The sequence below is a fragment of the Protopterus annectens genome, chromosome 8.part0 (genome assembly GCF_019279795.1).
Source record: "Protopterus annectens isolate FY-2018-M chromosome 8.part0, PAN1.0, whole genome shotgun sequence".
NCBI classification, from domain to species: Eukaryota; Metazoa; Chordata; order Ceratodontiformes; family Protopteridae; genus Protopterus; species Protopterus annectens.
Window position 1 is genome coordinate 1,113,222,876 of NC_056741.1, and position 27,379 is coordinate 1,113,250,254.

At 42.8% G+C, this 27,379-nt stretch overlaps 1 protein-coding gene across 1 annotated transcript in view; it reads right to left on the reverse strand.

The window, feature by feature from the left end:
- The window catches only part of UBAP2L (ubiquitin associated protein 2 like), a gene marked incomplete in the record, with an annotated part of 3,970,948 nt that overhangs the window by 2,101,935 nt on the left and 1,841,634 nt on the right, over positions 1-27,379 (reverse strand). Inside the window, 1 exon segment of the mRNA XM_044080639.1 lies at positions 18,925-19,097. Coding sequence (XP_043936574.1) covers positions 18,925-19,097 — 173 coding nt within the window.

A 27,379-nucleotide genomic window follows, 5' to 3' on the forward strand; every position in this document is an offset into this window, starting at 1 on the left:
AACTGTACTTCACAATTACCTCAAACAATGGTACTAACATAACCCCTGACACAACAACCCGTCTACTAGGAGTAACAATTGATAACAACCTTAGCTATGATGACCACATTAGTTCTACAATAAAGTCTGTTAACAAAAAACTAGGCACCCTTTACAGAATCAAACCCTTCCTCACCCCATCAGCCAGAGTGACTATTGCCCAGACTCATCTAATCTCTACCCTGTTCTATGCTTCTGCGATATACACCAATCTATCGAAGAACAACCTTACCAAACTTTCCACCAGTTATAATAATATAGCCAGATTTGCCACTGGTACCCCATTTAGAACTCATCACTGTCTCAACCTTAAACAACTGGGATGGCTAGAACTGCAAAATCAACTACTCTGTCAACAACTAGTTATCACCCAAAAGATCCTTTATCACCCTAACAATACCCTATCCTCACTAATCTGATCACACCATACAAAAATCTTGAAACACTACGCCCAGCAAACAAGCTCCTTGTTGCCACTACCAAGTCAAAAAACAAAGCTGGGGACTCACTTTTCTCCAACACAGTAGGTAAAAACTGGAACCAGCTTCCTACTGAACTATCCACCCTTGCTTCTACTTTCCAATTTAAAAAAACATCTTAAAGAACATCTTAAATCTCACTGGCTTTGTCCATGCTCTAACCCTGACTGACATCTTATTCCCCCCCTTCCTGCTCTCTCTACACTTCTCTTCCATACTATTCCTTTAATGCTTACTTTGTAATCTAAAAAAAATATATATATATATATATATATATATATATATATTATTGTCTTTGTTTATCTCTCTGTTATTGATATTAACTTCAACCTACTAAATGAATTATGACTATTTTTGTTCTTGCCAACACAGACAATGTACTGTAACTTAACTATTTACTAAATACTGTATTCTTTGTCACTGCTAGTGCTTGGAGCTTTTCTCCCCGGGCCTCTACTGAAAATGGACATATATCCAGTTAGACTAGCCCGGTCAACAAATGTAAAATAAAATAAATAAATAAATAAAATAGAGAGAGATCAGATAAGCAATTCACAAAGGAAAAATGGGAGGACATATGTATGGCTCCTACATATGCAACAAAATCTAGACCATTTAGGATTTTTGCCTGGAAGTGCTTGCATTGATACTTTTATGCCCCAAGCAGACTCCAAATAAATTTTCCTCAGGTAGATGGCAAATAATGGAGGTGTAATGGGGAAGAAATTGGTACCTGGAAGCTTATGTAGTGGGAGTGCAGTGAGTTGGCAGACTTTAAAAAATCCCCTACAGAGTACTCTGTCAAATACTGGGCGAGCAAAGGAGCGTAACTAAGGAAATAATTTTTTGAGCTGGGATAGTATCTGAACTATCTAGACATATTAAGGTCTTCTTGTTAAGCTTAGATCTGGTGGCTGCTAAATAAGCAATTACTGGAAAATGAAAATCCAAGTCTAAGCCGACTACACTTGAAGTAGTGAATATTATAATGGAGATAAAACAGCAGGAAGTGGCAGCTTTAATAAATGACAGGAGTAAATTACAAAGAAAAATGGAAACCATGGGAGCAACACATGCAAAAAAATGTTTTGCAGAAGGATTGAGGCTTAGGAGAAGGCAGGAAATGGACAGTTTATGTAATGTGCTATGATTATATGGTACAGAACATTACAATCTTTGTAAATGGAGCTTAACATGCACTGATTAGTCTTATGTTTAACTGCGTCACAAGTGCTAATTCAATAAAGGTGTTTAAAAAAAACAGATTTTTTTCTTCCCAAGAAGAAACTTTTAGTTATGTACTTACCATAACTTCGGATGTATGGGATCCATCTCGCCTACATTCATGACAGATGGGTTCGGAGCCGATCCATCGGCTCCGACTCGGCAACTAATACACTAGCACAAAGTCTCTCATTGGCTGGGCTACTCCCTATCCCAGGATGCACTACACCTGCTTCCCCAGATCTTGTTTGTTCGCTTTCATACACCCATGCAAACACAGAAAAACTAGTAGTCACAATAACCAACTAAAGTTCTTCAAGAAAGAACGTCAAGAAAAGAGGGACTACAGCTCCTCTAAATCCAAATGGAAGAGAAGGAGGGTGGGTACTAATGAATGTAGGTGAGATGGATCCCATACATCCGAAGTTATGGTAAGTACATAACTAAAAGATGTAATGGGATCCTATCTCGCCTACATTCATGACAGATGGGACAGCGTCCCTAGCACCTACATCCCGGGTGGCTCATTGGAACACGCTCCTGAGAACTGTGGAACCAAAGGAAGCTCTGCCTCGAGAAACCACATCCAATTTGTAATGAGAAATAAAAGTGTGCAGAGAAGTCCAGGTTGCCGCAGCACAAATATCATCTATTGATAACTTGGAGTGAAAAGCTACGGAAGTAGCCATTGCCCTGGTAGAATGAGCCTTGACTGGAAAGGGAAGGTCTTTATTGGCCTGTGAATAAATAAAAATGATACAATCTTTAATCCATTTAGATATGGAGGCTTTTGTTACTGGTTGACCCAATTTGTTCACTGCAAAGGAAACAAACAATTGATTTGATTTCCGCGTTTGAGTGGTTCTATTCAAATAAAAACGTAGTTGTCTATGTACGTCCAATTGATGCAAAGTATATTCTGCGTTATTGGAGAATTCTGGGAAAAAGACAGGGAGTTCTATAGTTTGTTGCATACAGAAAGAGGAGGCCACTTTTGGTATAAATGCAGGGTTTAATTTCAATGAAACTCTATGCATGTGAAAAATCAAATAGGGAGGATCAGAACAAAGAGCTTGAAGTTCTGAAACTCGCCTAGCAGATGTTATGGCTACTAAAAGGCCGTTTTCCAAGACAGAAATTTTAAATCACAAGTAGCAGCTGGTTCGAAAGGACGGGCAGTTAGGGCAGCAAGAACCATATTCAAATCCCAAAAGGGGACAGGCTGAGATAAAGGAGGCCTAAGGAGCCAAGCCCCTTTAAGGAAAGCCTTACAAAGTTTGTGAGACATCAATGAAGGTTCAAAAGAAGCATGAAAATTAGAGATCGCTGCTAACTGAACCTTAATGGTAGAAACTGAAGAGCCCGACTGAAAAAGGGAGGCCAGAAAATTCAGAACCTCCGATACAGGTGCAGTGAGAGGATCTATACCCCGTTCTTGAGCCCAAAAGGCAAACCTTTTCCATTTACTGGAATAAAGTTTGATGGTAGAAGGTTTATGAGAAGAAGACAGTATGTGGACCACGTCCGGCGAAAGAGCATTGTCTCGGACTAAGGATGGAAGTGGAGAAACCATGCTGCCAACTTCAAGGACCTGAGAGACGGATGACGCCGTCCTGACTGATGAGTCAACAGGTCTGGCACCGGATCCAGAAACCATGGACCTTCTATCGCATGCCTCTGTAGGAAGGGAAACCAAACTTGACGAGGCCAGTGCGGGGCAATCAAAATCATCTCGCTCTCCAAGTAAATGGCCTTCTGTATCACCCTCGGTAGGAGGGGGAACGGAGGGAAGGCGTAGAGAAGACCGGGGGGCCAAATGTGAGTCAGAGCGTCCCTGGGAATCTGTCCCTGAGAAGGAAACAGTGTGAAGAACTCTCTGCATTTCGTATTGTGAGGGCTGGCAAACAGGTCGCAGCAAGGAAGACCCCATCTGTCGAAGATCTTCGCAGCTATACTCTGTTTGAGGGACCACTCGTGGGGTAAGAGAATGGTCCTGCTTAATCTGTCCGCAATCACATTGGATTTCCCCGGTATGTGCGTTGCCATTAGAAAGCGGTTGGTAGCTACCGCCCAGTGCCAAAGTCTCATGGCTTCTCTGCATAGTGGATAAGACCTGGTTCCACCTTGCTTGTTTATGTACCACACCACCGACATGTTGTCGGATAGAATAGTAATCGGGCCCTGTGGGAGAGCGTGATGGAGAGCTTGGAGTACCAATAGTACCGCTCTCATCTCCAGGACATTGATATGCAAATGCGTTTCCTGGATCTGCCATGTGCCTTGGACTGACCTGTCCAGGTAATGACCCCCCCACCCTACCTGGGAGGCGTCCGTAGTCACAGTGGCAATGGGACATTGAGGTATAAAGGGTCGCCCCTGGTCGAGGTTTGATTGGAGAAGCCACCAATGTAGATCTCGACGGCAACTTTCCGTGATCATGATTAAGTGGTTCAAGGGAAGTTCCTGATAGGACCATTGAACCGACAGTAGCCATTGTAAGATTCGCATGTGAAGTCTGGCCAAGGGAACTAAAAGTATGGTCGACGCCATCGAGCCCAACAGTTGTAGGATCCGATGGGCCGGGGCTCTTTGTAGGGGGAGACAGGATTTGACCTGATCTTGTAAGACCTGAATTCTTGCTGCCGGTAAATAGGCGCGCATTCTTTTTGTGTCTAAGTCTGCGCCTATGAAAGTAATACGCTGAGATGGCTGTAGTACAGATTTTTGCAAATTGAACGTGATCCCCAAGAAACGGCCCAAGGTGAACGTGGCTCTGAGCGCTTGGAGTAGTAGATGCTCGGAGGTGGCAGTAAGGAGCCAGTCGTCTAGATAAGGAAACACCTGGAATCCCAGACTTCTCAGGTGAGCAGTTACCACTGCCAGACATTTGGTGAACACCCTGGGGCTGTGGTGAGACCAAAGGGCAGTGCTCGGAATTGAAAATGACTGGCTCCGAGGCGGAAGCGTAAATGTCTCCTGGACTCTTGAGCTATGGGAATGTGATAGTAAGCGTCCTGGAGATCTATGGAGCACATCCATGCATTCTTTTCCAGCAAAGGAAGAATAGATTGAAGAGTGACCATTCGGAATTTGGACTTCTTTACGAAACGATTCAATGAACTGAGGTCCAAAATGGGCCTGAAGTCCCCTGTCTTTTTTGGTACCAAAAATAACTTTGAGTAAGTTCCTGATCCGATCTGGTCGATGGGGACAGGCTGGATGGCTCTTTTTTCTAGCAGCTTTGAAACCTCTAATGCTGCCTGATCCCGCTGACTGGGTGGTACGTCCGGGATTTCCCTTAAAGAAAGGGGGGGTTTGTTGAAGGGTATGATATATCCTCCGGTAATGATGCGAAGCACCCACCGATCGCTTGTTATGGATTCCCAAGCTTGTGGGTGCGCCACAAAGCGACCCCCGACTGGCTCCGGAGTTGCACAGTCGGGCAACAACTCAGGAACGCTGGTTGTATGAAGAACCACGAAAGGAATCGCGGTCTCCAGAGTTACGGGGGCCTCTGCCACCTCTGGGGCGGCGTCTTCCAAAATCCCCCCCCCCCTGCCTCTGGAGGGGGAATCACTGGGTGGAGTAGAGAAAGACTTTTGGGATTTTTTAAACCACATTTTCCCTCCTCTCCCAGCCTTGGGATAAGGCCTGGAAGGAGTGGAAAAACGGGCCCCAACGGCAGTCAAAGTCTTGCCCTCCTGCTCGCACCGAGTTAGTGTGTCCTTCACCTTGGGTCCAAACAAAGATGACCCATCAAAGGCGTCGTGAAGGAAGACTTGAAGGCCTCCGTGAACGAACACAAGCGTAACCAGGCTTGCCTCCTGAGGGCAACGCCTGTTCCCGCTGCTCTACTCGCCCCTTCGGCCGCATACGAAATGAGCCTCATGGACGAGTTAACGATAGAAAAAAGGGTAGTCATCTGTGCGCCAACAGTCGGGGCCAGCGCCTCAGGTAGATTACCAACAATAGAGTCATTTAGCTCTTTGAGAAGATCCCTTTGGAGCCTCGTAAAATGACATAAATAGTTCAGCGACAGTAAGGTAAAGGCCGCTGAAGACAGGGTACGCTTCCCGTACCTATCCATACTTCTAGAATCCTTATTAGGAGGATGAATAGACGAAGCCTCTGCCACGTCCTGCTGTGTGGCAGAAGCCACCACCAAAGCATCTACAGGCACACCCTTAGTGAGAAATTCCTTCTGGGGGGGGGCTGACAGAAATTTATTGGGCCTCGCAGGCACCGGTTCCACAGAATCAGAGTGTTCCCACACCCTTCGAGAAACCAAATCAAGGAGTTCATCGAAGGGCGGAGACACCCAGGAGGCGGAAGGCTGGGCCCCAAAGGCCTTGAGGAAGACTGACTCCTCAGCTGAAGGGGTTTTGGCTTGCCAGTCACCTCTCTGTCTCAGAATTTCCAAGACATCTGAGAAAGAGATATCATCCGAAGATGATTTGGGGGACCCTTCTGCGTCATCGAGGTCAGTATCCGATGTAATAGACTCATCTTGGGAGTCTACGTGCTTCCTCTTACACAATTTCTTCCGTGGGGGTTCGTCCGAAGCAGTTTCGGACGGACCACCCGGAAGAAGGGAACCCCCGATGGGGGTATCCTCAGGCCCTGGGGCCCCGCTGCCGGGGAGCTGCAACACAACAGAGGCACCAGTCTCCAAATCTAGGGACGGTGAGGTAGAAACCTGTTGAACCGGCAAAGGCATGGCCAGCGCGCTCCTCATGGCCTCAAAGGCCGGACCTCCAGAGTCCAAGGAGGTCACTGGTCTAGAGGCCACGATGGCACTGGGAATTCCAGCAGCCGATGCTCCGAGAGGAAGACTAGGCACCGAAGCCCCTAATCCCAAAGTATTCCCCTCGGGCCCGGCTGAAGAGGTCGCAGTACCAAACCCTGAACCGGAGGACAGGGTAGGAAGCATAGTCGGAGCCGAAAGGCCTGTAAGGGGTCTCTGCTCCGACCGTATGGCTCCACATTGCTCCACCACCACCGGCTCCAACGGCTCCAAAGAGGTTGGAGGAGGAATCAAATGTGTTGGAGGGGGGATCGGCTCCGAAGCAAACTGTGCTGGAGCCGAGACCATTTTAGTAAACACTGGAGACTGGAAAAGCCTCTGTAAAACCCTATCCAGGTCCGAATCTGACAGTCTCGAGGATTTAGAGGAGGTAGACACTCGAGAAGATTTTCTTCTCGGCTCCAAGAGAGAAGGGGACTGGCTCCGATACGGCTCCAAAACTATCGGCGCCGACTCCACCACATCATGGACCACCATCGGCACCGAAGGAGCCTTCTTCGGAGCCGAGGGGAAGAGTCTGAGCTGCACACTTCCACCGGCTCCGAAGCCATTGGAACCGATGGAGGTGATTCACCTCTCGATACTCCAACTTGCGGCTCCGAAGGCAATGGAGCCGAAGTAGGAGGTATCGAGGCAGACCCTCGACCCTCGGCCCCGAAGTCAGTGGAGCCGAGGAAGAAGAGGTCAATTTTGTCTTTTAGAAGTCGGCTCCGACGGACTTGTCGGTGCCGACGATCTTTTCTTTTGGAAGCAACAGGAGGATTTAAGGCTTCATCAAAAGAAGGTTTGATAAGCCCTTTCAATATCAGCTTGTTCTTACGTTCTTGAAGAACTCTAGCAGAAAAAGCATGACATACGCTGCAAGTCTCTTGCAGATGTTTCGGCCCCAAACAATAGACACAGATTGAATGACTGTCTGTTATGGACATTTTATAACTGCACCGAGTGCATTTTTTAAAACCTGACTTTTGTTCTTTAGACATAGTACAGGCCCTACAACAAGTATGACTTTACCACAAAAGTAAGCACTATAACAAAAAAGCGCCAACTGAAAGCTGAGACACACTGGCGAGCACTTAGGAAAAATTTACCTCACAAACAAACAGATAAAACAAGTCCAACGGCCCAAAGCCCTCTAATTTAAACGGGCTTGGCCCAAAAAACAATTAACCACAAAGGGAAATGAAAATTAAATAGTACACAAGGGTAGGGCAAAGGCCCTCTAACTTAAACGGGCCTTGCCCGACTGAAAAAATTAAGTACCAGAAGACACTCAAGCACTCAAAAGTCACAAATAGTATAAAGAATAGCTGTTAAAACAGCTGTTTGGTTAATATATGACAAAAACCCCAAGGTCAAGGACCAATAAAGGTAAAAAAGAACCACTTAGCTCCAGCCAAGTCGAGACCACGTCCAGCTTGTAAAGCGGCAAACGAGATCTGGGGAAGCAGGTGTAGTGCATCCTGGGATAGGGAGTAGCCCAGCCAATGAGAGACTTGGTGCTAGTGTATTAGTTGCCGAGTCGGAGCCGATGGATCGGCTCCGAACCCATCTGTCATGAATGTAGGCGAGATAGGATCCCATTACATCTGATGTTAAAACATTCTTCATATTTTCAAAATTAGTTCAGATAATCTTCAATATAAGAGCCTGACAGTTTAGAACTATGAAAAATAAAGTTGCAGAGGAATACACATTTCTCTCAAATTTATTACAAGCGGTCCCATCTTTGTTCATTCTAATCCCTCTCCTCCTAATAACATGTTTAGCAGCAGCTGGATTCACTAAAACTATAGCTGTAGACTTAGGTCTGGGATTGGTGTATAAAAACTTGAAAGACTGAAGAACTTGAAATAACCTATCTGCTTTTTTGTTGGGGGGGGGGCATAGTCTGTGGGGGAAAAGCATTCTCCAAAGTTGACAAACTGGAGGAATAGATGAAAGTTCTTAAAACTCCAAGCTGTAACAAATCATAACATGTTCTGAGGAAAGGAGAAACCTCAGTACTCCCCAAATTAAAGCATTGATTCATGCTGGAAAAGCACTAAATAAAGAGAATCCTTCACAAGAAAGATCAGACACTACACTCTCCTTAGAATCTGAATCAGAAACCTGAGGAGAATCAACTGCATTTCTCCCTTCACATTCCTCTACAGGTGCATGTTCTTGAACCTCCTCAAACCAAGAGGAATCCCTTTTTCTTTTACGAGAAATTACATAAGTAGGGTGAAGAGGCTGCAAAAGACCCTGAGCCAAGTCCAAACAAGTTACTCTTGTCCAAATTAACTAAAATTGGTGAAGATAAATGTTTAGTTCTGTCCTTTTCTGACAGGAATTTAAGAAACAGACTGACTATTGTCAGCAAGGACCATATTCCCTGCCCCTTCTCCCAGGACAGACAACAGTGATTTTCCTTGCCCAATGAGGGGGACTTCCACAGCCGCAGAGGAAATGTCTAACACCTGGTCAATAGTGGCTGTATAGACCACAGCAAAGGGACTCAAAGGAAAAAAAGACTGGTCTGAGGAACCAGTGGCTGAGGCAAAATATCAGCTTGCCATGGTGGCAAAGGCTGCTTAAAGAATAGTTGTGTAAAATCTTCCCATAACCTTAGATGCCCTTCTCTTCTATGTTGCAGTATTCTTAACATGTGGGAGATCCTCCACCCCAAGCGACCAGACGTCCAGCCAGCATACAACTTTTAGCTACTGCAAGTACGCAAGACGTCAAGTATGGATTGTCAAATGTCAGCCATAAAAAGGAAATCTGTATGTACAATCCTTAGAACTGAAATGCCCCAGGAGGAATACCAGTGCAAGGAAAAGGAAAATCTGCTATCCAATGAAGGAACAATAAATAAAGGGAAGGAGGGAGGGACAGACTACTGCAACAAAGAAGAGAAGGACATCTAAGGTTATGGTAAGATTTTTACACAACTGCTCTATGCCCTTCTAATCTAATGTTGCTGTATTCTTAACATGTGGGAGAATACCAAAGCTTAGAAGGAAACCTTGGAGAAGGAACACAGGAACTTTCTACAAAGCCATGAAGAATAGCTACAGCAAACCCAGCCCTGGATTTAGAAATACTACCCAGCTTGTAATGCTTGGTGAAAGTATGAACAGAAGACCAAATGGCAGCCTCCAAAATGATGTTAGTATCCAAAGCCTTAAAGAACGCACCAGAGGCTGCCACAGACCTAGTGGCGTGAGCCTTTACAGGAACATGGATACTCTTGCCATTAAAAACATCATAAAACAAAATAACCTTAGAAATTCGACAGGAAATAGTCCGCTTGGAAACAGGTAAACCCAGAGCCCAGGGATGAAAAGAAAAAAAAAGCTTATCAGATTGCCTGACAGTCTTAGTATTTTATCTAAATAAAACCCGAGTTGTCTATGCACATTGAAGGTGTGTAATATCCTACTGCAGGAGGACTGTGGATAAGGGAATGAAAAAGGACAACTGATTAAGAGACAACTCATTCACCACCATGGGCATAAAGGAAAGATTAGTATGCAGAGAGAACCTATCCTTATGAAAAACAAGAAAAGGTGGAGAAGCCATCAAAGCCTGAATCTCAGAAACCCTCCTAGCAGAGGTTAAAGCTACTAAAAGAACTGTTTTCTAGGTGCAAATTTTTAAGGAAGCTAAAGTTGCAAGTTCAAAAGGGGTTACAGTTAGCTTCTTTTAGACAGGATTCATATCCCAAGGAGATGGAACTGGTTTCCTGGGAGGATCAATGTGAAGGAAGCCTTTGAGAAAAAGTTTTACTTCCAGTCTAGAAGCTAAAGGGGGAGTCAAAGGCAGACAAGCTGACAAGTGAACTTTCACTGAGGAATAACCCAAACCACTCTTAAGTAACTCACACAAGTAGGAAACAACAACTGGGACAGCCACTGAAAGTGGATCCAGAAACAGACACCAGGCAAAAAATCTCTTCCATTTAGACAAGTATGACCTTGTAGTACTGGGTTTTCTGGACTCCAGCAGTACTCTAAGCATGTCCTCAGAAAAAAAGTGTCTGAAAGGAATCAAATGTTTACATCCACAGAGTCAGTTGTAAAGTTGACAGATGTGGATGAACGCAGAGATCCCTTGTCCTATGTGAGAAGTTCCACTCTGTGAAGTAATTTGTGATGACTGACCATGACTAAATGCAGAAGAGGGAACTTAATGCTGTCCTGGACAAAAGGGAATCACCAGCAAGATTTTTAATTTGTCCTGCTGTACCTTGAGCAAAACTTTTTAATGACAGAAAAGGTGTAGAATGCACAAAGAAACAGCCCCTTCTATGAGAAAGATAAGTGCGTCCACCTTCCAAACCAGAGGATCTGGGACTCTGGCACACACAAACACAAAAAAAAAAGAAAAAAAAAAGGGAAGTTGTCTGTTCAAAAGGGAGGCAAAAGATCCATTAGAGGAGTATCCCACAGATGGACCAAGTCCAGAAACACATTCCTTTGAAGCATCCAATTGTGGGACTGATTCATGGACCTGCTTAGAGTGTCTGCCACAAAATTTTGAGTGGATGAAATACAAACCGCCTGAAGAGTCAGCTTGTACTGAACTGTAAAGTTCCATGCCATCACGGCCAACTTGCAAAGATATGACTTTGTTTCCCCTGCTTGTTTACATAACAGAGGACTGTGGCGCTGTCTGTAAACACTTTCAGAGGTCCTGGATGGAAAGCCTGTAAAGCTAAAATGACTGTCCTCATTTCCTTAATATTGATATGCTCCATCCTTTGAGGAAGAGACCAGAGACCCTGCACCTTTTCTGATGCAAAGTTTACCCCGCAACCTGTGTCGGAGGCATCTGTGAACAACTCTTGAGTTGGCTGAGCCTGATGAAGGAGGAAGCCTGGATTCGGAGAAAATTGATGAATCCACCAAAGAAGTTCTGATTTTAAGCATGGGAGAGGTGGAAATACAAACTCCAGAGGATAAGCATGCTTCTTCCAAACAGATTTTAGGTACCACTGAAACTTCCTCGGGTGAAGTTTTGCCAGGGGCACCATAGGTACTGTGGATAATGATGTACACTAAAACATTCAGAAGCTCAGATGAATGGTCACACCAAAAAAAGCAAGTCCAAACAATAGAATATCAGTGGTGAGACCAAAACGAAGCCAAATGAATAGAACAGACACTATTGTACTACGCGTTTTCACAGTACCATAACACTGCTTCCAAATGAATAGATCAGACACTTTATTGTAGTAAGTGTTTTCACAGTGCCAAAACACTGTTTCTTCAGACTATTAAAAAAAAATCAATGAAACCAACATTTATATAGCTGTATATATTTATAAATAGCATGGTCCAATAAAAACGTCACAGTTATTAAAACATCAGCATTACATCATAATCAAATTGGCAGCTTTTAAAGAAACAGTCAACATAAGTTATCCATAAACAATCATTTAAAAACAAGCAACCAGTAAAAAACAAATGAAAAGAACATAATGACCACAGGGAAGTAAAAGCATGCACTATTATACACACATAATTTACTTCAAACTCCTTGTAGCTAAAATTGGTTTCACGGGAAGTTTATCATTAAGCCACTTGCCATAGTCCACCCTTAGCCTAATAATCCATTTACTTTCTGCTGTCTCAGTCCTATTCACCAAATCACCCCCTTTGTTCACTGGGACTAATGAGCTGTATCACCATACATTTTAAAAAATGTGAAGATCCATGAAGGGCGACTTGGCCAAGGCATTAATGCAAATACTACTACTGATATTATAGACCTGTTCCCTTAGCCTATATTTAAGGCGCCTATCAGTTGATGTGACAACCCGATCCAACTCTATAGTGTGGAATATTTCATCAAGAGAATAAGTATGAATGAACTTTCATTATTAGAAAAGGGGACTTTCATTCCAGCAAGCATATTAGAGGCAACAAACACTTTTTTATTTGAAATGTTTTACTAGGAATGTAATGCTGAAATTAAGTTTTGGTAACAGATAACTTACTTGGTTTAAGAAACCCAGCACTTGCATACCTGTTTTACATCCTATTTTGAGTGTATTTGAAAAAGCTTGTGAGAAAGAAATTCATAAGGTACTTGAAAAGCAAAGGTCAGCAGAGACTACAGTAACTTAACAAGTGGTCATAAGGAAACCTTGAGAAGCTTACAGCTGGACATCTCCATAGTTATTAGACCTGCTGATGAGGGTTGCTCTGTAGTAGTCATGAATCATGATCAATATGTTGCAGCAATGAAACAAATGTTAAATGACAGCAATACATATAAGGTTATCATTCAAGAAGTGGATGCTATGATTAATGTGATAAAAATACTTCATTTGACTGTTGAGTGAAGTGACTGACTTTCAGCTGTATAATTATTTTAAAATTTAAAACGGATTATCCTACTACCAGTCATACAGGGCCTACCAAAGATTCATAAAAAAAAAACACTTGTCCTCTGCTTAGGCCTATAGTTTCTGGGAGGAACTGGTGTACTGAATCTTTATTCTATTTTTATAAAGACGTCTGAAACCAGTGATGAATAAGAATGCGTATGTTTTAAGAGACACGGCACGATTTGTTTATGAGCAAGTTGTGCTTTGAGAACAGGAATTGTTTATTAGCAACCTTTGATGTACAATCACTTTTTACTGTTATTCCCAACCACATAGGTCATAAAATGGTTGAGGAATTTTTGGTTTTACATAATGACTATGGAAAAAGTTGCATTGATTTACTACGTTTGCTTACGGAGGTTATACTTGACAATAATATTTTGATATTTAACCAAACCATAAATTTACAAAAAGATATAATGGCTATGGGCATCTCCAGTGCCAATATGGCTATGGTGAAATGGGAGGAGACTAGTCTGTTTAAGTCCTATATGAAACAGTTCATTTCTTTTTACAGGTGTTTTGTGGATGACATGCTCATGGTATAGAGAGGCACAGTAAATGACCTTGAAATGTTACGTGACTATATGAATTCTAGTACTACTTTAAGGTTTACCATGGTTTGTTTGCCCTTACAGGTACATTTTCCTGATGTTAGTTATTAGGGATGCTAAGGGGAACTTTACTACAGAGACCTTTAGGAAAGATTGTCACAGGAATACATATTTGCACAGAAGGAGCGTACACCCTATGCATGTATTTAGCAACATAATGAAAGGCCAAGCTTTAAGGGCATCTAGATTAAATGTTGAAGATACTTAGTTTTTAAATGAATTAAACCTCTTAAGTTAGACACTTATTGAAAGGGGTTATTGTTCTAGACATAAAATAGTGTTCTATCCAAGGTCTATTTTAAGGGAGAATGAAGGGAAACCTTATTTGTCAGTGTGGCTAAAATGGCTAATGTTGTTAGTAGCAAGAAGGCTGAGTCAAGGGCTAAGCTTTATATGCCCTTGTTTTACTCAAGTAATGTTAAACAACAGAGATCTACAAGAAATACTGGTATAGATTAACTACGGAAGACAATTTCAGGGAGCTAGTGGGCGACACACCTGGGTTTCACATACAAGAATAAACAGAACCTTAATAGGCTTTTATGTTATCCTAAACTTGACATGCCGCCACATATACCTAACGAGGACTCTGGTTTGATACCCTGTGGTAAATGTAATTACTGTGAATTACCTGACCTATCTGGGATATCTGTACATCCTGATACTGGGAAAGAATTCAAGTTTAATGCTTGGGCTGGTTGTGATACCTGTCATCTAGTCTATTTAGCTTACTGTACAGAGTGTCACTCATTTTATATTGGGAAAACTGATAGACGCTTTAAGGATAGGTTAAGGGAACATGTCTATAATATCAGAAATAGTACCTGCACTACTAATGCCTTGGCCAAGCATGTCGCCCTCCATGGATCTTCACTTTTTTTTTTTTTTTTTTTTAATTTATGGTGATACAACTCATTAGTCCCAGTGACTGAAGGGGTGATTTGGTGAAGAAGACTGAGACATCAGAAAGTAAATGGATTATTAGGCTAAGGGTGGACTGTGGCAAGGGCCTTAATGATAAAAGTTCTCCTGAAACTAATTTTAGCTGCTAGGAGTTTGAAGGTAAATTATCTACGTATATAATAGTGTACATTTCTAATTTCCTATGCCATTGTTTTTTTTTCCCATTTATTTTTTACTGGTTGCTTGTTTTTAAATGATTGCTTATGGACAGCTTATGTTGACTATTTCTTTAAAAACTACCAATTTGATTGTGATGTAATGCTGTTTTTAAAGACTGTGAAGTTCTTACTGGACCATGATATTTAAATGTACCTATACAAATGTTGGTTTCACTGAGTTTTTTACAGTCTGAAGAAGCAGTGTTACGGTAATGTGAAAGTGCTCACTACAATAAAGTGTCTTTTGACCTAGTCACTTGGCTTCGTTTTGGTCTCACCTCTGACATTCTATTATATAGATACTGTGGATGCCATAAACCCCAGTAGTCTTACAAACTCCCTGGCAGAGATAGAAGAGACAGTAGACTGTGGAAGAAGGAAGTGAGAAATTCTTTCCAGGTGGAAGAAAAACCACCATGAGATCTGTTCTTAGCCTGCACCCTAGAAGAATGTGATCCCAAGAAGGGGAAAGAAATTATTTTTTGAAATTTGTTGTAAACCCCAACCTTTGCAGAAGAGAGATGGTAAACTGCAGATTATGAATTAACTGTTCTGGAAGAGAAGCCAGGAAAAGGAGATTCTCCAGGTATGGATATACCTGAAAACCTCTGATCCTGCAAGAAGCAATAACAGGAGCCAAACACTTTGTGAATACCCTTGCGACACTAGATAGACCAAAGGGCAAGGCAGAGAAGTGAAAGTGCAAGGAAGCTACATAGAACTGTAAAAAAAAACTCCTGTGGAGAGGACAGATAGGTATGTGAAGGTAGGCATCCTTGATGCCCAGAGAAGCCATGTAGACTAGAGGAGGAATTAAAGGAAACAAAGTCCGTAAAGACAGCATGCAAAAAGTTGGAACTTTTAGAAAAGTGTTGAAACAGGAAAGGTCCAAAATGGGTATCCAAAGACCGTCCTTTCTGGGCACAAGAAGCATTCTTGAGTAAAACCCCTTCCCCTTTGGTCCAGAGGAACATACTAAATTGCACCCTGAGTAAGTAATTCTTTTAGAACCTGTGGAAGCAAATCCAACTGGTTTGGAGGAGGTAGAAGAATGCCCTTGAAAGGAGGAAGGTTCTTCCAAGTCATGAAATATCAGTGTTGGATAACAGAGAGAACCCACGAATCCTAAGTTATACTTGCTCAAGCTGGAAGAGCGAGGGATACACGCAGAGAAAGAGGAGTAAGATTTGAAAGTGGTTGGTAGTCATAGACTACCTGGCCCATCTGGAAAAGGCTGTTTGGAAGTGGGACATGAAAGAGAAGTCTTAGGCTGAGGAGGTCTTCGAACAATCTTCCTAGTTCTGGAAGAAGGAAGTGTCTGTCGCTTAACAAAGGAATTCTTGTTAGGAAAATTTCTGCAGAATTTAGGGACAGGTGACAAAAATGTGCTTCAGGTCCTGAAGTTCCTTTCCCCTTTTCTTGTAAGGACTTAAGAAATCTGCAGCTGCAGTACCAAACAGAGCTTGTCCAGAGGAGCATCCATCAGTTTTGCTTTGATGTCATCTGGCAGTGGCTGAAGCCTCAACAAGAATACCTTCTAAGGACAGAGCCATAAGCAGCTGTTCTAGATCATGCTTCTGCTGCATTATAACTGCATTTGATTGAGTGTCAAGCCACATGAGAAGAAAAGGGAATCCCTAAAAGGGACATAACCTGATTTTTAATGTTAGAATCTAGAAGCTCTAAAAGAGCTTGACAGGCATGAGAAAGAGCCAAGGAACACCTAGAACATGTGTGTTTGACAGTTTATGGCTTGTAAACCTTCTTCCCAAGTCTTTTCATTAATTTGCTCTCCTTTACCTGAAGGAAGAAGCTTAGAAGATGGTAAAAACCTAGAGGATTTGTCAGAAGCAGTGGATACTACAGCTGGATCAGCTGAAGAACATTTGTAAAGGAATCTGCAATTATCAGGCACCATATAAAATATGTCAGGCTTTTTAGGGTGCAGGAGTCTGAGAATCCAAAGCTTTAGAAGCCAAAGAGAAAGAATCTAAAAATGCTGGCAATACAGGTGGCACAGCAGAAGGAGAAGGAGATTCCATTTGTAAAAGGTCATAATACCTATTTTTTGCAACTCATAGACCTAACAGCATTCCCATTTAAAGAATTTTCTTAACTTGTAAACAGTCTCCCCAAAAGAAATCTTTTCTACTGGAGAAACTGCAACACTGGATTCTTCTTCAGAGGAAGCATATTCTAAAGCAGATGTAATCTGAGTTGAGTATGACAAGGAAACCTTACCAGATGAAGACTTATTCTCAGAGAACTATTCCCAAACCCTCCTAACAAGGGAAGAAGTAAAAGACGGAACAAACAGCAGAAGGCTTAAGAGCCATTAAAGCTTCAATCAGTCCCTGTGAAAAAGTATCCCAGTCAGACTGAGGCGATTTAGGGGCCTGAAGATGCCCCCCCCCCCACTTAACATGCACCTCTGCTTGATGGCAAACTGAAGGACCCAATGTAACCTGCCTTCAACTATGAACACCAGGACCTCTTCCATAACTAGAATCTGAGGTATGTCTCTGGACCCTTCCAACACAGCAAGTTGTGGTTCCCCTTGTCTGTCCAAAATGGATGTCTGCAATGCCTCTTAACAGCTTCCACAATGGTACCCACCGAAGAACTAGACCCAACCTCAGAATGTACCTCCAGGTCTTCACTAGCTTCAAAGGATATGTTGGTGGAAATAGAAGCAGAAGAGGATTCAGGCCAAGACTTACTGACCTTCCTCTTCAAAAACAGTTCAGCTGAAGGACCCACAGAAAACTCCATAGCGTCCTTGGAGAGCCAACATTTGAAAAGACTTGCTAAGTAGAGGGTCAAAGCCGAAAGAAGGTCTTTGGGACAAAGGCCAGACAAATAGCACAGGAATGGTGACCATGATTTGGGCCTAGACAAAACAAAGACTGTGGCCTGTCCTTATGTGGAATTTGCTTTCCACATCTACACTTGCCCTTCCTGGATGACAAACTAGGCAGAAGCAATAAAAAATTAAAACCCCAATGGGACACTTATCTGAAAGCTGCAAGCAGCAAATGGAAACAGGCAGCAACTGATATACAAGTCAAACGTTCTGAATGGCGGCAGAGAAGTTCTGAGGATTCTACATGTGGACATCCTAATATGGCTGATGTTCGACAAGTCATACGTGCAACGTTCCATGTACTTGCAGTAACTAAAAGTTGTATGCTGGACGGGTGTTGGGTCGCTTGGGGCGGAGGATCTTCCATACGTTAAGAACACTGCAACATTTGAATAGGAAGACTGCAACCTTTTTCTTTTTGTGGCTGGAAGAAAGTGGAACCAAGAAGCTGAAAATAAGTTTATTTCTCAGGGAAGCTTTCACTTTCCACCAATATTTAATCACAAAAGTAAAAAGTGCACTCCTGTTTAAAAATACACAATTCACAAGACAAACAAAAATACTTTTCCAAACCTTAAAAATTTTTTTTTTTTTTAGAAAAGTTACTTTTCATAAGGAAAAAAATAATGTGGAAGTTTTTTCCCTAAATGTCACTTACCTGCCCAACAATGAAACAGTATTAGCTGACCATCAATCCTCAAAAAGCATGCAGAGGAACATTCTTCTCAGCAGCAAGAAAGCTCTGAAAAGTTTGGTGACCAAACCTGACTTTTATTCAAGCTCAGCTTCAAATGACTAATAGTCTGGCCACGTGGAAGAAGTCTCAAAGCTTTGGAAGCTGGCCAGCTGATATATCCCATGCAGTATATAATCCCAGTCATCTTAGGTTACTGTAGCAGTAATCATAATGATAAACATCACTTGGGTTTAAGTTAATTTAAGCTTCAGGCAATGAATACAGGAACTTTACAAAGTAGTACAATCATAATAAAATATGAGCTTCCCCACTTCAAAAAGAGCCGGGGAAGGAAAGTGGCCAAGTACTTCCTCCTAACACTATACACCACCTACGCAAAGGAGTTAGACATTTCAAAACTATACGGAGGTGGGAATACAAAAAAGGAAATTCATACAGCTACTCTCAACTCCAGAAGTCGTTCTGGGTCAGATCCATTAATTTTTGAAAAAAAAGGAAAAGGCCAGGAATCACCATTTTAACATGCTGTGTTAAGATAAATGTACCAAAACTTGTTTACTGCAACAATTCAAGCCATAAAATATAAATTGTGTAAATTCTCTGTAGCAGCCTGTCAAAGAATACAAAATTACTAAAGCAACACAACTGTAAAACAAAAACTTAGGAAAGCATCACTTCTAAACCATACTGCACTGAAGTGGTACCTAGTAGTAGTGGTGTACAGGCTACTTGGAGGTTGGCTTGTTGGGGTGCTGGCGGCTGGCAAAGACTCATATTCCTGAAGCACAGGTTCAGAGCCAAACTGCAATGCTCCAAATTGCAAATTTAACCCTGTGATATCTGAAGACCCAGGCATCTCCACTGCTAATGATGGAATCTGTTGGGTGGAAGAAAAAGAGAAAAAGATAGGAAAATTATGCGGTGCTGCTTTCCAAATAAAACACAGCAGATTCAAAAGCAATCCTCTACTTTACCTAAAATAGTTTTCTCTATACGGTACTCAAAAAATAGAAGTTATGTATTTATGCTAACTTGGCATCTGTGTTGTCCCATTTTCATTCTTCCTCACTGGTGGGTCTTTGGATCCAATTCAGCCATATTTCAAGCCTTTAAGATTAGATTCTCATGCTCATCCCTCTCCCATAATGCATCATACAGTCGCTAACTCATCAGATCAAGTTTGCTGCCTTACATAACAAGTTATATTCCAGAAGGAAGAAGTAGGGCAGATCAAAGAATTTGGGGCCCAAACCATGAACCTAAAAACCATGAAGGATATGCTGGAGCACTGTTGAGCCAAAGGATGCCCTGCTTATGGAGACTATGTCCAATTTATAATGAGACAAACATATCATTCTCAGACCAAGTGGCTGCAGCACATATCTAATCAATTCAGGCCCTAGCAGGAAAAGCTGATGGGAGTGGATGTGGTAGAACAGGCTTTAGGTGGAGGAGGTAACTGAATACCTTTTTGGGAGTAAATAGTAGAAATACAATCAATCAGTTATCCATTTGGCCAAGGTGATCTTGGATACTACTTGGTCCAAGCAATTAGCTAAAAAGGATATAAAGAGTTGATCAGATTTCCTGTGCTTTTTGTCTTGTGCAGAGAGAAAAGCAGCTGACTATGAACATCAAGAAGATGCAACATATATTCTCCTTTATTTAAATAATTTGGAAAGAAAACAGGTTAATGTTGGATTCTGTTGCTACTTAACAAAAAAAAATCTTTATTAAATTATCACTTATTACACAGACAATTGTACATTTATATAAATGAAAAACAATGACACCACTTTAGTTGCAAACATTATGCATCACAGACACAACTGAAACAACTGTAGTTGCAAATATTATACATCAATTATCTATCCATAGTCAGTTAAGCATTATACAGTTCAAGCAAATCCTGCCTTCTTTTAAACCTCATTCCTTCTCTGCATATGTCTCCACAAGTCCCATGTTTTCCTATGCAGTTTGCTCCTTCCCTTTGCTAAAGATGCCAATTCCAGTTGTTTTATCTCTGTTACTATATTCACTACTTATAGTAAAGCTGATTTAGACTTCAACTTCCATTTTCTAATAATTGCTTTTTTTGGCAGCCACCATAAAAACACTCAGCAAAACTTTACTATGTCTAGGCAATTCTGATTCTGTATCATAGCTCAAAAAAAAACACTTCCCCAGTCAATCTAATCTGCTCACCCAGCAACCCTGACATATTAGCTTCTTAGAGAAACTCTGTCTTCATGAAAAATGATGTAAGGAGGTTTAGCTGACAGGACTTACAATTCAGATACTCTTGGCTGAAGTGATACCTACCAAAAATATTGTCTTCCAGGAAAGAAATTTCAAGTCACAACTGTCGGCTGGGCTCAAAGGGCTTTTGAGTGAGGCCTTGAATGACAAGTGTAAGATCCTAAGGGGAAGAAGGGTCTTTTACTGGTGGCCTTAGTAACAAAGACACCCCTCATGAAAGCCTTGCATAATCTTGAAGAAATAGAAGATCCCTTTCCTGAATGAAAATTAGAAATGGCAGCCAGTTGTAATTTTCTGGCAGAGAAACTGGCACCTTCATGAAAACCTGAACTCAGAAAAATTAGTATAGCTAACACAGGAGCTGAAAAAGAGTCAGTATTGCCCTTTGAAGCCCAAGTCGAAAATCTTTTCCACTTACTGTTATAGACCTTTATTGTGGAGCCCTTCTGAGAGGCTAAGATTATGTTGTTTACTGGGGAAGCTAGCCTGAACTTTCTTACAATTATTGGAAGAGGAAAAAACATGCTGTCAGTCTTAGGTTGTGGAGACTGGGCTTATGATGTTCTGATGGGAGAGAAATAAGGTCATGACTGGGATCCAATATCCATGGGGGATACTTGAGGTAAGACCATAGGAAGGGGAACCATACCTGACGAGACCAGAGTGGGGCAATGAGGATTACTGAGCTCTTCAGCCTGCTGGCTTTCTGTAGAAATTTCAGGATCAAAGATGGAGAGTAGTAGGCATAAAGGAGGTCTGGGGACCAATCGTGGACTACAACCCCTTTGGGGGGAAATCACACAAAAGTACTTGTTGCATTTGTTTAGGGGAGAGGCGAAAAGATCACAACAAGGCTGACCTCAACAGCTGCAAACCTTGTTTGCTACTGACTGATTGAGGGACCACTCCTGAGGAATCAGAATGGACCTGCTGAGTCTGTCCACCAACGTGTTGGTGTCCCCAGAAATGTTTTGCAATTAGAAAGCAGACTGAAAAGCTCGCCCATTCCCAAACTGTTATGGTCTCTACGCATAACGTGTAAAACTGGGTACGCCTTGTTTATGTACCAGACCACTGACATGTTATCTGTATGAATTGCAACAGTCCCCCAAGGGAAGAGAACCGGAAAGGCTTGCAACATTAGGAGGACTGCTCTTATCTCTAAGACACTGACATGCAGCTTGGTCCTTTTAAACTCAGGTGGACCGTGAGGATTGCCATACATCTGGTAAACACCTATGGAGAGTCCAAAGGTCAGCACTTCGAATGGGTAATGATTGGCCCCCAACTGAAAGCGCAAGTGTCTTCTGGAGTGTTTGTTCATTTTGTTATGATACAACACATCCTGGAGATCTATGGAGCACACCTAACTGTCCTTGCATAGAAGAGGCTGAATGGATTGGACTATAACCATTCAGAACTTTGACTTATTAGGATGCTGAGATCCAGTATTGGTCTTGGGTCCCCTTGTTTTCTTTGGCACCAAAAAGAAACATAAATAAGTTCTGTATCCTACTTGTTTGATCGGGACTTCTTGGATGACTCTTTCTGGAAGTTTTTCAACTTCCCAAATGGCAAACTCCCTCTAGGTGGCAAGTTGGGGAGTATCCTCCTGGGACTTGGAGGTGAAAAAAAAGGAATGTAGTAACCCCTGGATATTATTTTTAGCATCCAGGCATTTTTTTGTGATAGTTGTCCAGGCATCTAGGTGCAGTGATAGACATCTCCCCAATTGCCTCCAGAGACCAATAGTTGCACAGCACATCAAGAGCACTGATGCGACTTATCAGGAAAGGATTCCCTAAATCCTTGATTTTGTACCCCTAGCTCCCCCATCCCCGACCTCTAGGGTATTGCCTACTGCTGAGGCCTCCTCCTCTGTCTCAGGAGGAACCATCCTCGTGCAGATCCTGGAAAGGCCTGTTAGATTTCCTGAACCAAGTCTTCTGCCCACCTCTTTGACTTCTTGAGAAGATTCTCTAGGGGGTAGAAAATTTGATCCCACAGCAGACAAAGTCTTTCAGTCTTTCTCGCTGCGAGCAAGCATTTCTTTAACAAACAGTCCAAATGAAGAAGAAACATCAAAGGGGGCATTAATGAAAGATGCCTTGAAGGGTTCTGCGAAATTACAAAGCCTCATTCAGGCATGTCTCCTTATGGCTATGCCTGCATCAGTTGGTCATGAGGTGCCTCCTGCCAAGTGCAAAAATCAGCCTCACTGAGGAATTTGCAAGGGAAGAAAGCATTGCTAACTGGGGAGAAACCTTTTTAAGGTCCTTCTCCGACAAGGTTTTTTTGAGTGAGTTGGTTAACTCTTTGACCACATCTCTTTGCAAGCATGTAATATGTGCCAAATACTTCAATGATCTAAGAGTGAAGGTGGACGAAGAATAAACTTGCTTTCCATGTCTGTCCAATGCCCAAGACTCCTTTGTTTGGGGGATGAACAGAGGAGCTCTGTTCAGACAGCTCCTTTTTTCTGATTGCTGACACAAAAATGGCATCAACAGGGACACCTTTACTCCAATGTAAGTGGCTGGTGGGAGGAATAAGAACTTGTCCGGATGTTTTGGGATCGTCTCAACTGTGTCTGGCTCCTTCCAAGCCCAGCGGAGAAACTAAATCAATAAGTCTGTCCGCTGGTGGATGGGTCATCCAGGACAGACAGGCCCACCCCAAAGGTCTCCAGGAACACCAACTCCTCAAAAGGATTTTAGGAAAAACAGCCACCATTTTGCCTCAGAAGTTCAAGGATGTCTCCAAAGGAGATGTCGTGAGGTGGTGATCAGGGAGATACTTCTCCATCAAAATCGGTGTCCTCGGTCAAGGGCAGCAGTCTGGAGGCTTAACGGGGAAGGCTGACCAATGGCAGAATGTATTGGCTCAATGCTCAGATCAAACAAAGGCTGGGGAGGATTCCGGAACTGGGGAGGCATTTACCTGATTCTAGAGAAGGCCCTTTCTGCAACCTTGAAGGTTGTCAGACCCAGAAAAGTACAGTTTTGTACCTACCATAAATGTAGATGTCCGATAGGAATGCATCTGCAGTCCTTACAAATGGGTTGTCCTGTCGTCAGGCAGCCCTTCGGTCGGCCGGATTCCAAAGTCTGGGTCTGGCCTCGGCTGGTGTCGCACTTCACCCGACGTCATAGCTGCAGTTATTCGGGTATAAAGGCATCAGCCGACGCCATTTTCCTCAGTGTTTCTTGCCCCAGATGCCAGGTGCCCTCTTGGAAGGCTAAATTTGGATAAATGCCAATGATTCCAAATAGTAGAGAGCAAACACAAAAAATAAACATGTATGTACATATATACAAACAAATACACCATAATAAATCCCCCCCAAGCTAGCTGAAGGCTGGCAAATACCCTAGGAGTACCTCAGAGGGGAAGGCGGGTGGGTAATCCTGACTGCAGATGCATTCCTATCGGACATCTACATTTATGGTAGGTACAAAACTGTACTATGTCCTTCAAGGATGCATCTGCAGTCCTTACAAATGGGTAGAATACCATAGCTAAACAAGGGGAGGAGGAAAGAGTAGAGATTATGGTGTAGCTAGGATCCCTTGCAAAACAGAAGTGGCAAAACCTGCTCGGGATCTAGAGTATAAAGGTAAATTGTAATGCTTGGCAAATGTATGCACGGAGGTCCAAGTAGCAGCCTCTATAATGTCCTTGGTAGCCACTCCTCGTAAGAAGGCTGTGGTAGTGGCTGTATCCCTGGTGGAGTGAGGCCTGATGTTCTCAGGAGTTTTCTTTCCATGGTAGGAGTAACAAAATCTAATGCAATTTCCTATCCATTTGGAGATTGTCTGTTTTGAAATTGGTTTTCCTTCCTTTCCTGTGGCATATGCTACCAGAAGCTGGTCAGCTTTTCTATTGGACTTAGTCCTGTCCAGGTAGTAGCGTAACTGTCTGTGTACATCCAAGGTATGCAAAAGTCTTTCTCCCCTGTTTTGTGGGTTTGGAAAGAATGTAGGTAGGTGGATAGCCTGATTTAATGACACTCTGGATACCACCTTAGGCATAAATGTAGGATTTGTTCTCATGGACACTCTATCTCGATGGAAGATCAGGAAGGGTTGCACTGCCATTAATGCCTGTAGTTCAGAGACCCTTCTTGCTGAAGTTATTGCCAGCAGGAAAGCAGTCTTCCAGGATAAGTATTGTAATTCTGCTGTTTCTGCTGGCTGGCTCGAAAGGAGGAAGTGTCAATTTCTCTAGCACAAAGTTCAAGTCCCATGCTGGCAATGGTGGTTTCCTGAGAGGTTTTACATTTTTAATTCCTCTCAGAAACTGTCTGAGCAGGGGATGAGAGAAGACAGGAGGATCCAAGCTGTATTGTGCTGAAATAGCTGATGCATGTATCTTGATGGAAGAATAGAACAGGCCTGTGTGGAAGAGCTCTGCTAAGTACTCCAAGATGTTGGCCATGTTTACCAGAGTCACATCTTCTCCCTTTGCAGTACTCCAAATGAGATATCTTTTCCATTTTGCTGCATAATTCTTTCTTGTTGAAGGTCTGCGAGCCTCCAGGATTATGTCCTTAACCCTTTGGGATAAATTTGGGTTAATTGCTGTTATGTAATGTTCCAGGCAGTTAGCTGCAGAGTTTTCAGGTTTGGATGCAGGATGTTGTAGTTGTTCTGTGTTAACAGTAATGGGATCAGGGGTAGTGTCCATATTTGTTCCCGAGACATGCTCCTCAGCAATGGGTACCAATGTTGTCTTGGCCAGTCTGGAGCTATCAGAATGATCCTTGGACGGTCCTCTTTGATCTTCAGAAGCACCTTGTGCATCAAAGGAAGTGGTGGAAATGCGTATGTGTCAGGTTTTTCCAACTGAAGGATAGGGAGGCCACCTTCCAAGCAAGTGGGTGGTATGTCCTTGTGCAGAATGTCTTTAGCTGGTGATTGAATGGGGATGCAAACAAGTCTATTTGTGGTAATCCCCATTTCCTTGTGATGGCTTTGAAGATGTCCGGATGAAGCATCCATTCGTGGGCATCTGTGGTTGTTCTGCTTAATATGTCTGCTAGAATGTTTTCTTTTCCCGGTACAAAAATTGCTTGTAACTGAATGTTGTAGCTCAGGGCCACATCCCATAGGTCCAGTGCCAGCTGGCATAGAGGATATGAATGGGTGCCTCCCTGTTTGTTGATGTACCACATAACTGTGGTGTTGTCTGTCCTTATCATCAATTGACCTTCTTGGAGAAATGGTCTGAATGACTGGATTGCCAATTTTACTGCCAGCATTTCCTTTAGATTTATGTGTAGGCGCAGCTGGTCTTGAGTCCATAAGCCTTGTATGCACTTGCCCTGCATGTGTGCCCCCCAACCGAGGTCTGAGGCATCTGTCGTGATGTTTTGGCTTGGTTGGCTGTTGCAGAAGGGCAACCCTGTGTTTGATTGGCAGGCCTGAGCCCACCATAGGAACTCTTGTTTCAGGCATGGGATTATTGGGATTTTGGTTTCTAGGCTGTGCTTGTGTTGTGACCACAAATTCCTTAGGTACCACTGCAGCTTTCTCATATGCAGTCTGGCATGAGGGACCAGAATTATGCAGGATGCCATGAAGCCTAGAGCTTGCAGCACTTTTCTTGCAGTTAGGTGGTTCTGCTTTGTTAATGCCAAGAAGTAGAGAGGTAGTTGCTCTTTCTTTTCTGCAGTTAGGAATGCTATTTGTTTTGATGTGTCCAGCTCTGAACCCAGAAAGGTTATTCTTTGGGATGGAATCAGCCTTGACTTTTTTATATTGACTGTATATCCCAAGGCTTGCAGCAGGTAACTGACTCTTTTTGTAAGTCTTCTGCTAGCTTGCTTTTGTTGTCCGCTTGAATCAGGCAGTCGTCCAGGTAGGGATAAATTTGGATTCCCTGAAGTCTGCAATGAGCAATTACTGATGCCAGGCATTTCGTGAATACTCTGGGCGCAGTAGATAAGCCAAAGGGCAATGCTGAAAATTGATAATGCTCTGATCCTGCAAGAAATCTGAGGTATCTTCTGCAAATAGGTCTTATGGGGACGTGCAGGTATGCCTCCTTGAGATCTAGAGTTACCAGCCAAGACTCCTTGCCCAGCATGGGAAGAAGCTGCTGTAGGGTCAGCATTTTGAATTTTGGAACAATAAGGAATGTGTTTAAAGCGGACAGGTCTAGAATGGGTCTCCATTTGTTTTATTTTCTTGGTACCAGGAAGAGTCTGGAGTAAAATCCCTTTCCTTGCTCCATAGATGGTACCTTTTCCACAGCTCTCATTCTTAATAGCTGAGATATTTGTTTTAGAGCTTCTGTCCTTTGAGTAGGTGGTAGGTTTGGCATTCCTCTCTTCCCTGGTAGAGTATGGAAATGGAACCTGTAACCTTGGTCTATAGTTTGCAAAATCCATTTTTCCCTTGTGATGCAATGCCAGTTTTTTGAGAATAAGGTTAGTTTTCCGCCTAAGGGTGCTTCTAGTTGTTCCCTGGTAGGCGGTGCCACTGTCAAGTCACTGTGATTGAGTTGTTGTAGAGGTGGTGGCTGCGTCCGTGCCTCGCTGGTTGCTACCTTGCCATTGGCGTCCCCTGTAGGCACCCCTGGATTGGTTTCTGCCTCTTGAATGCCTATTCCTGCCTCTCTGAGGCTTAAAGGAGTCCCAATTCTTGGAGGGCCAGTTCCTGCTAAACCTTGGAGGTTGAACCTGTAAGAAATCTTTCACCATTTGTACAGATTTCGCCTTCTCTTCCATCTTTTTAGCACCTGCTGAGCAGGGGAACCAAATAAATTGACCTTGTCCATGGGTGCATCCAAAAGCTTTGATTTGACATGGTCTGGTAATGCCTGTTCTTTCAACCATGCATGTCTCCTGATAACTGTGCCAGTCATGGCTGATCTAAAGGAAGCCTCCAGTGCATCATA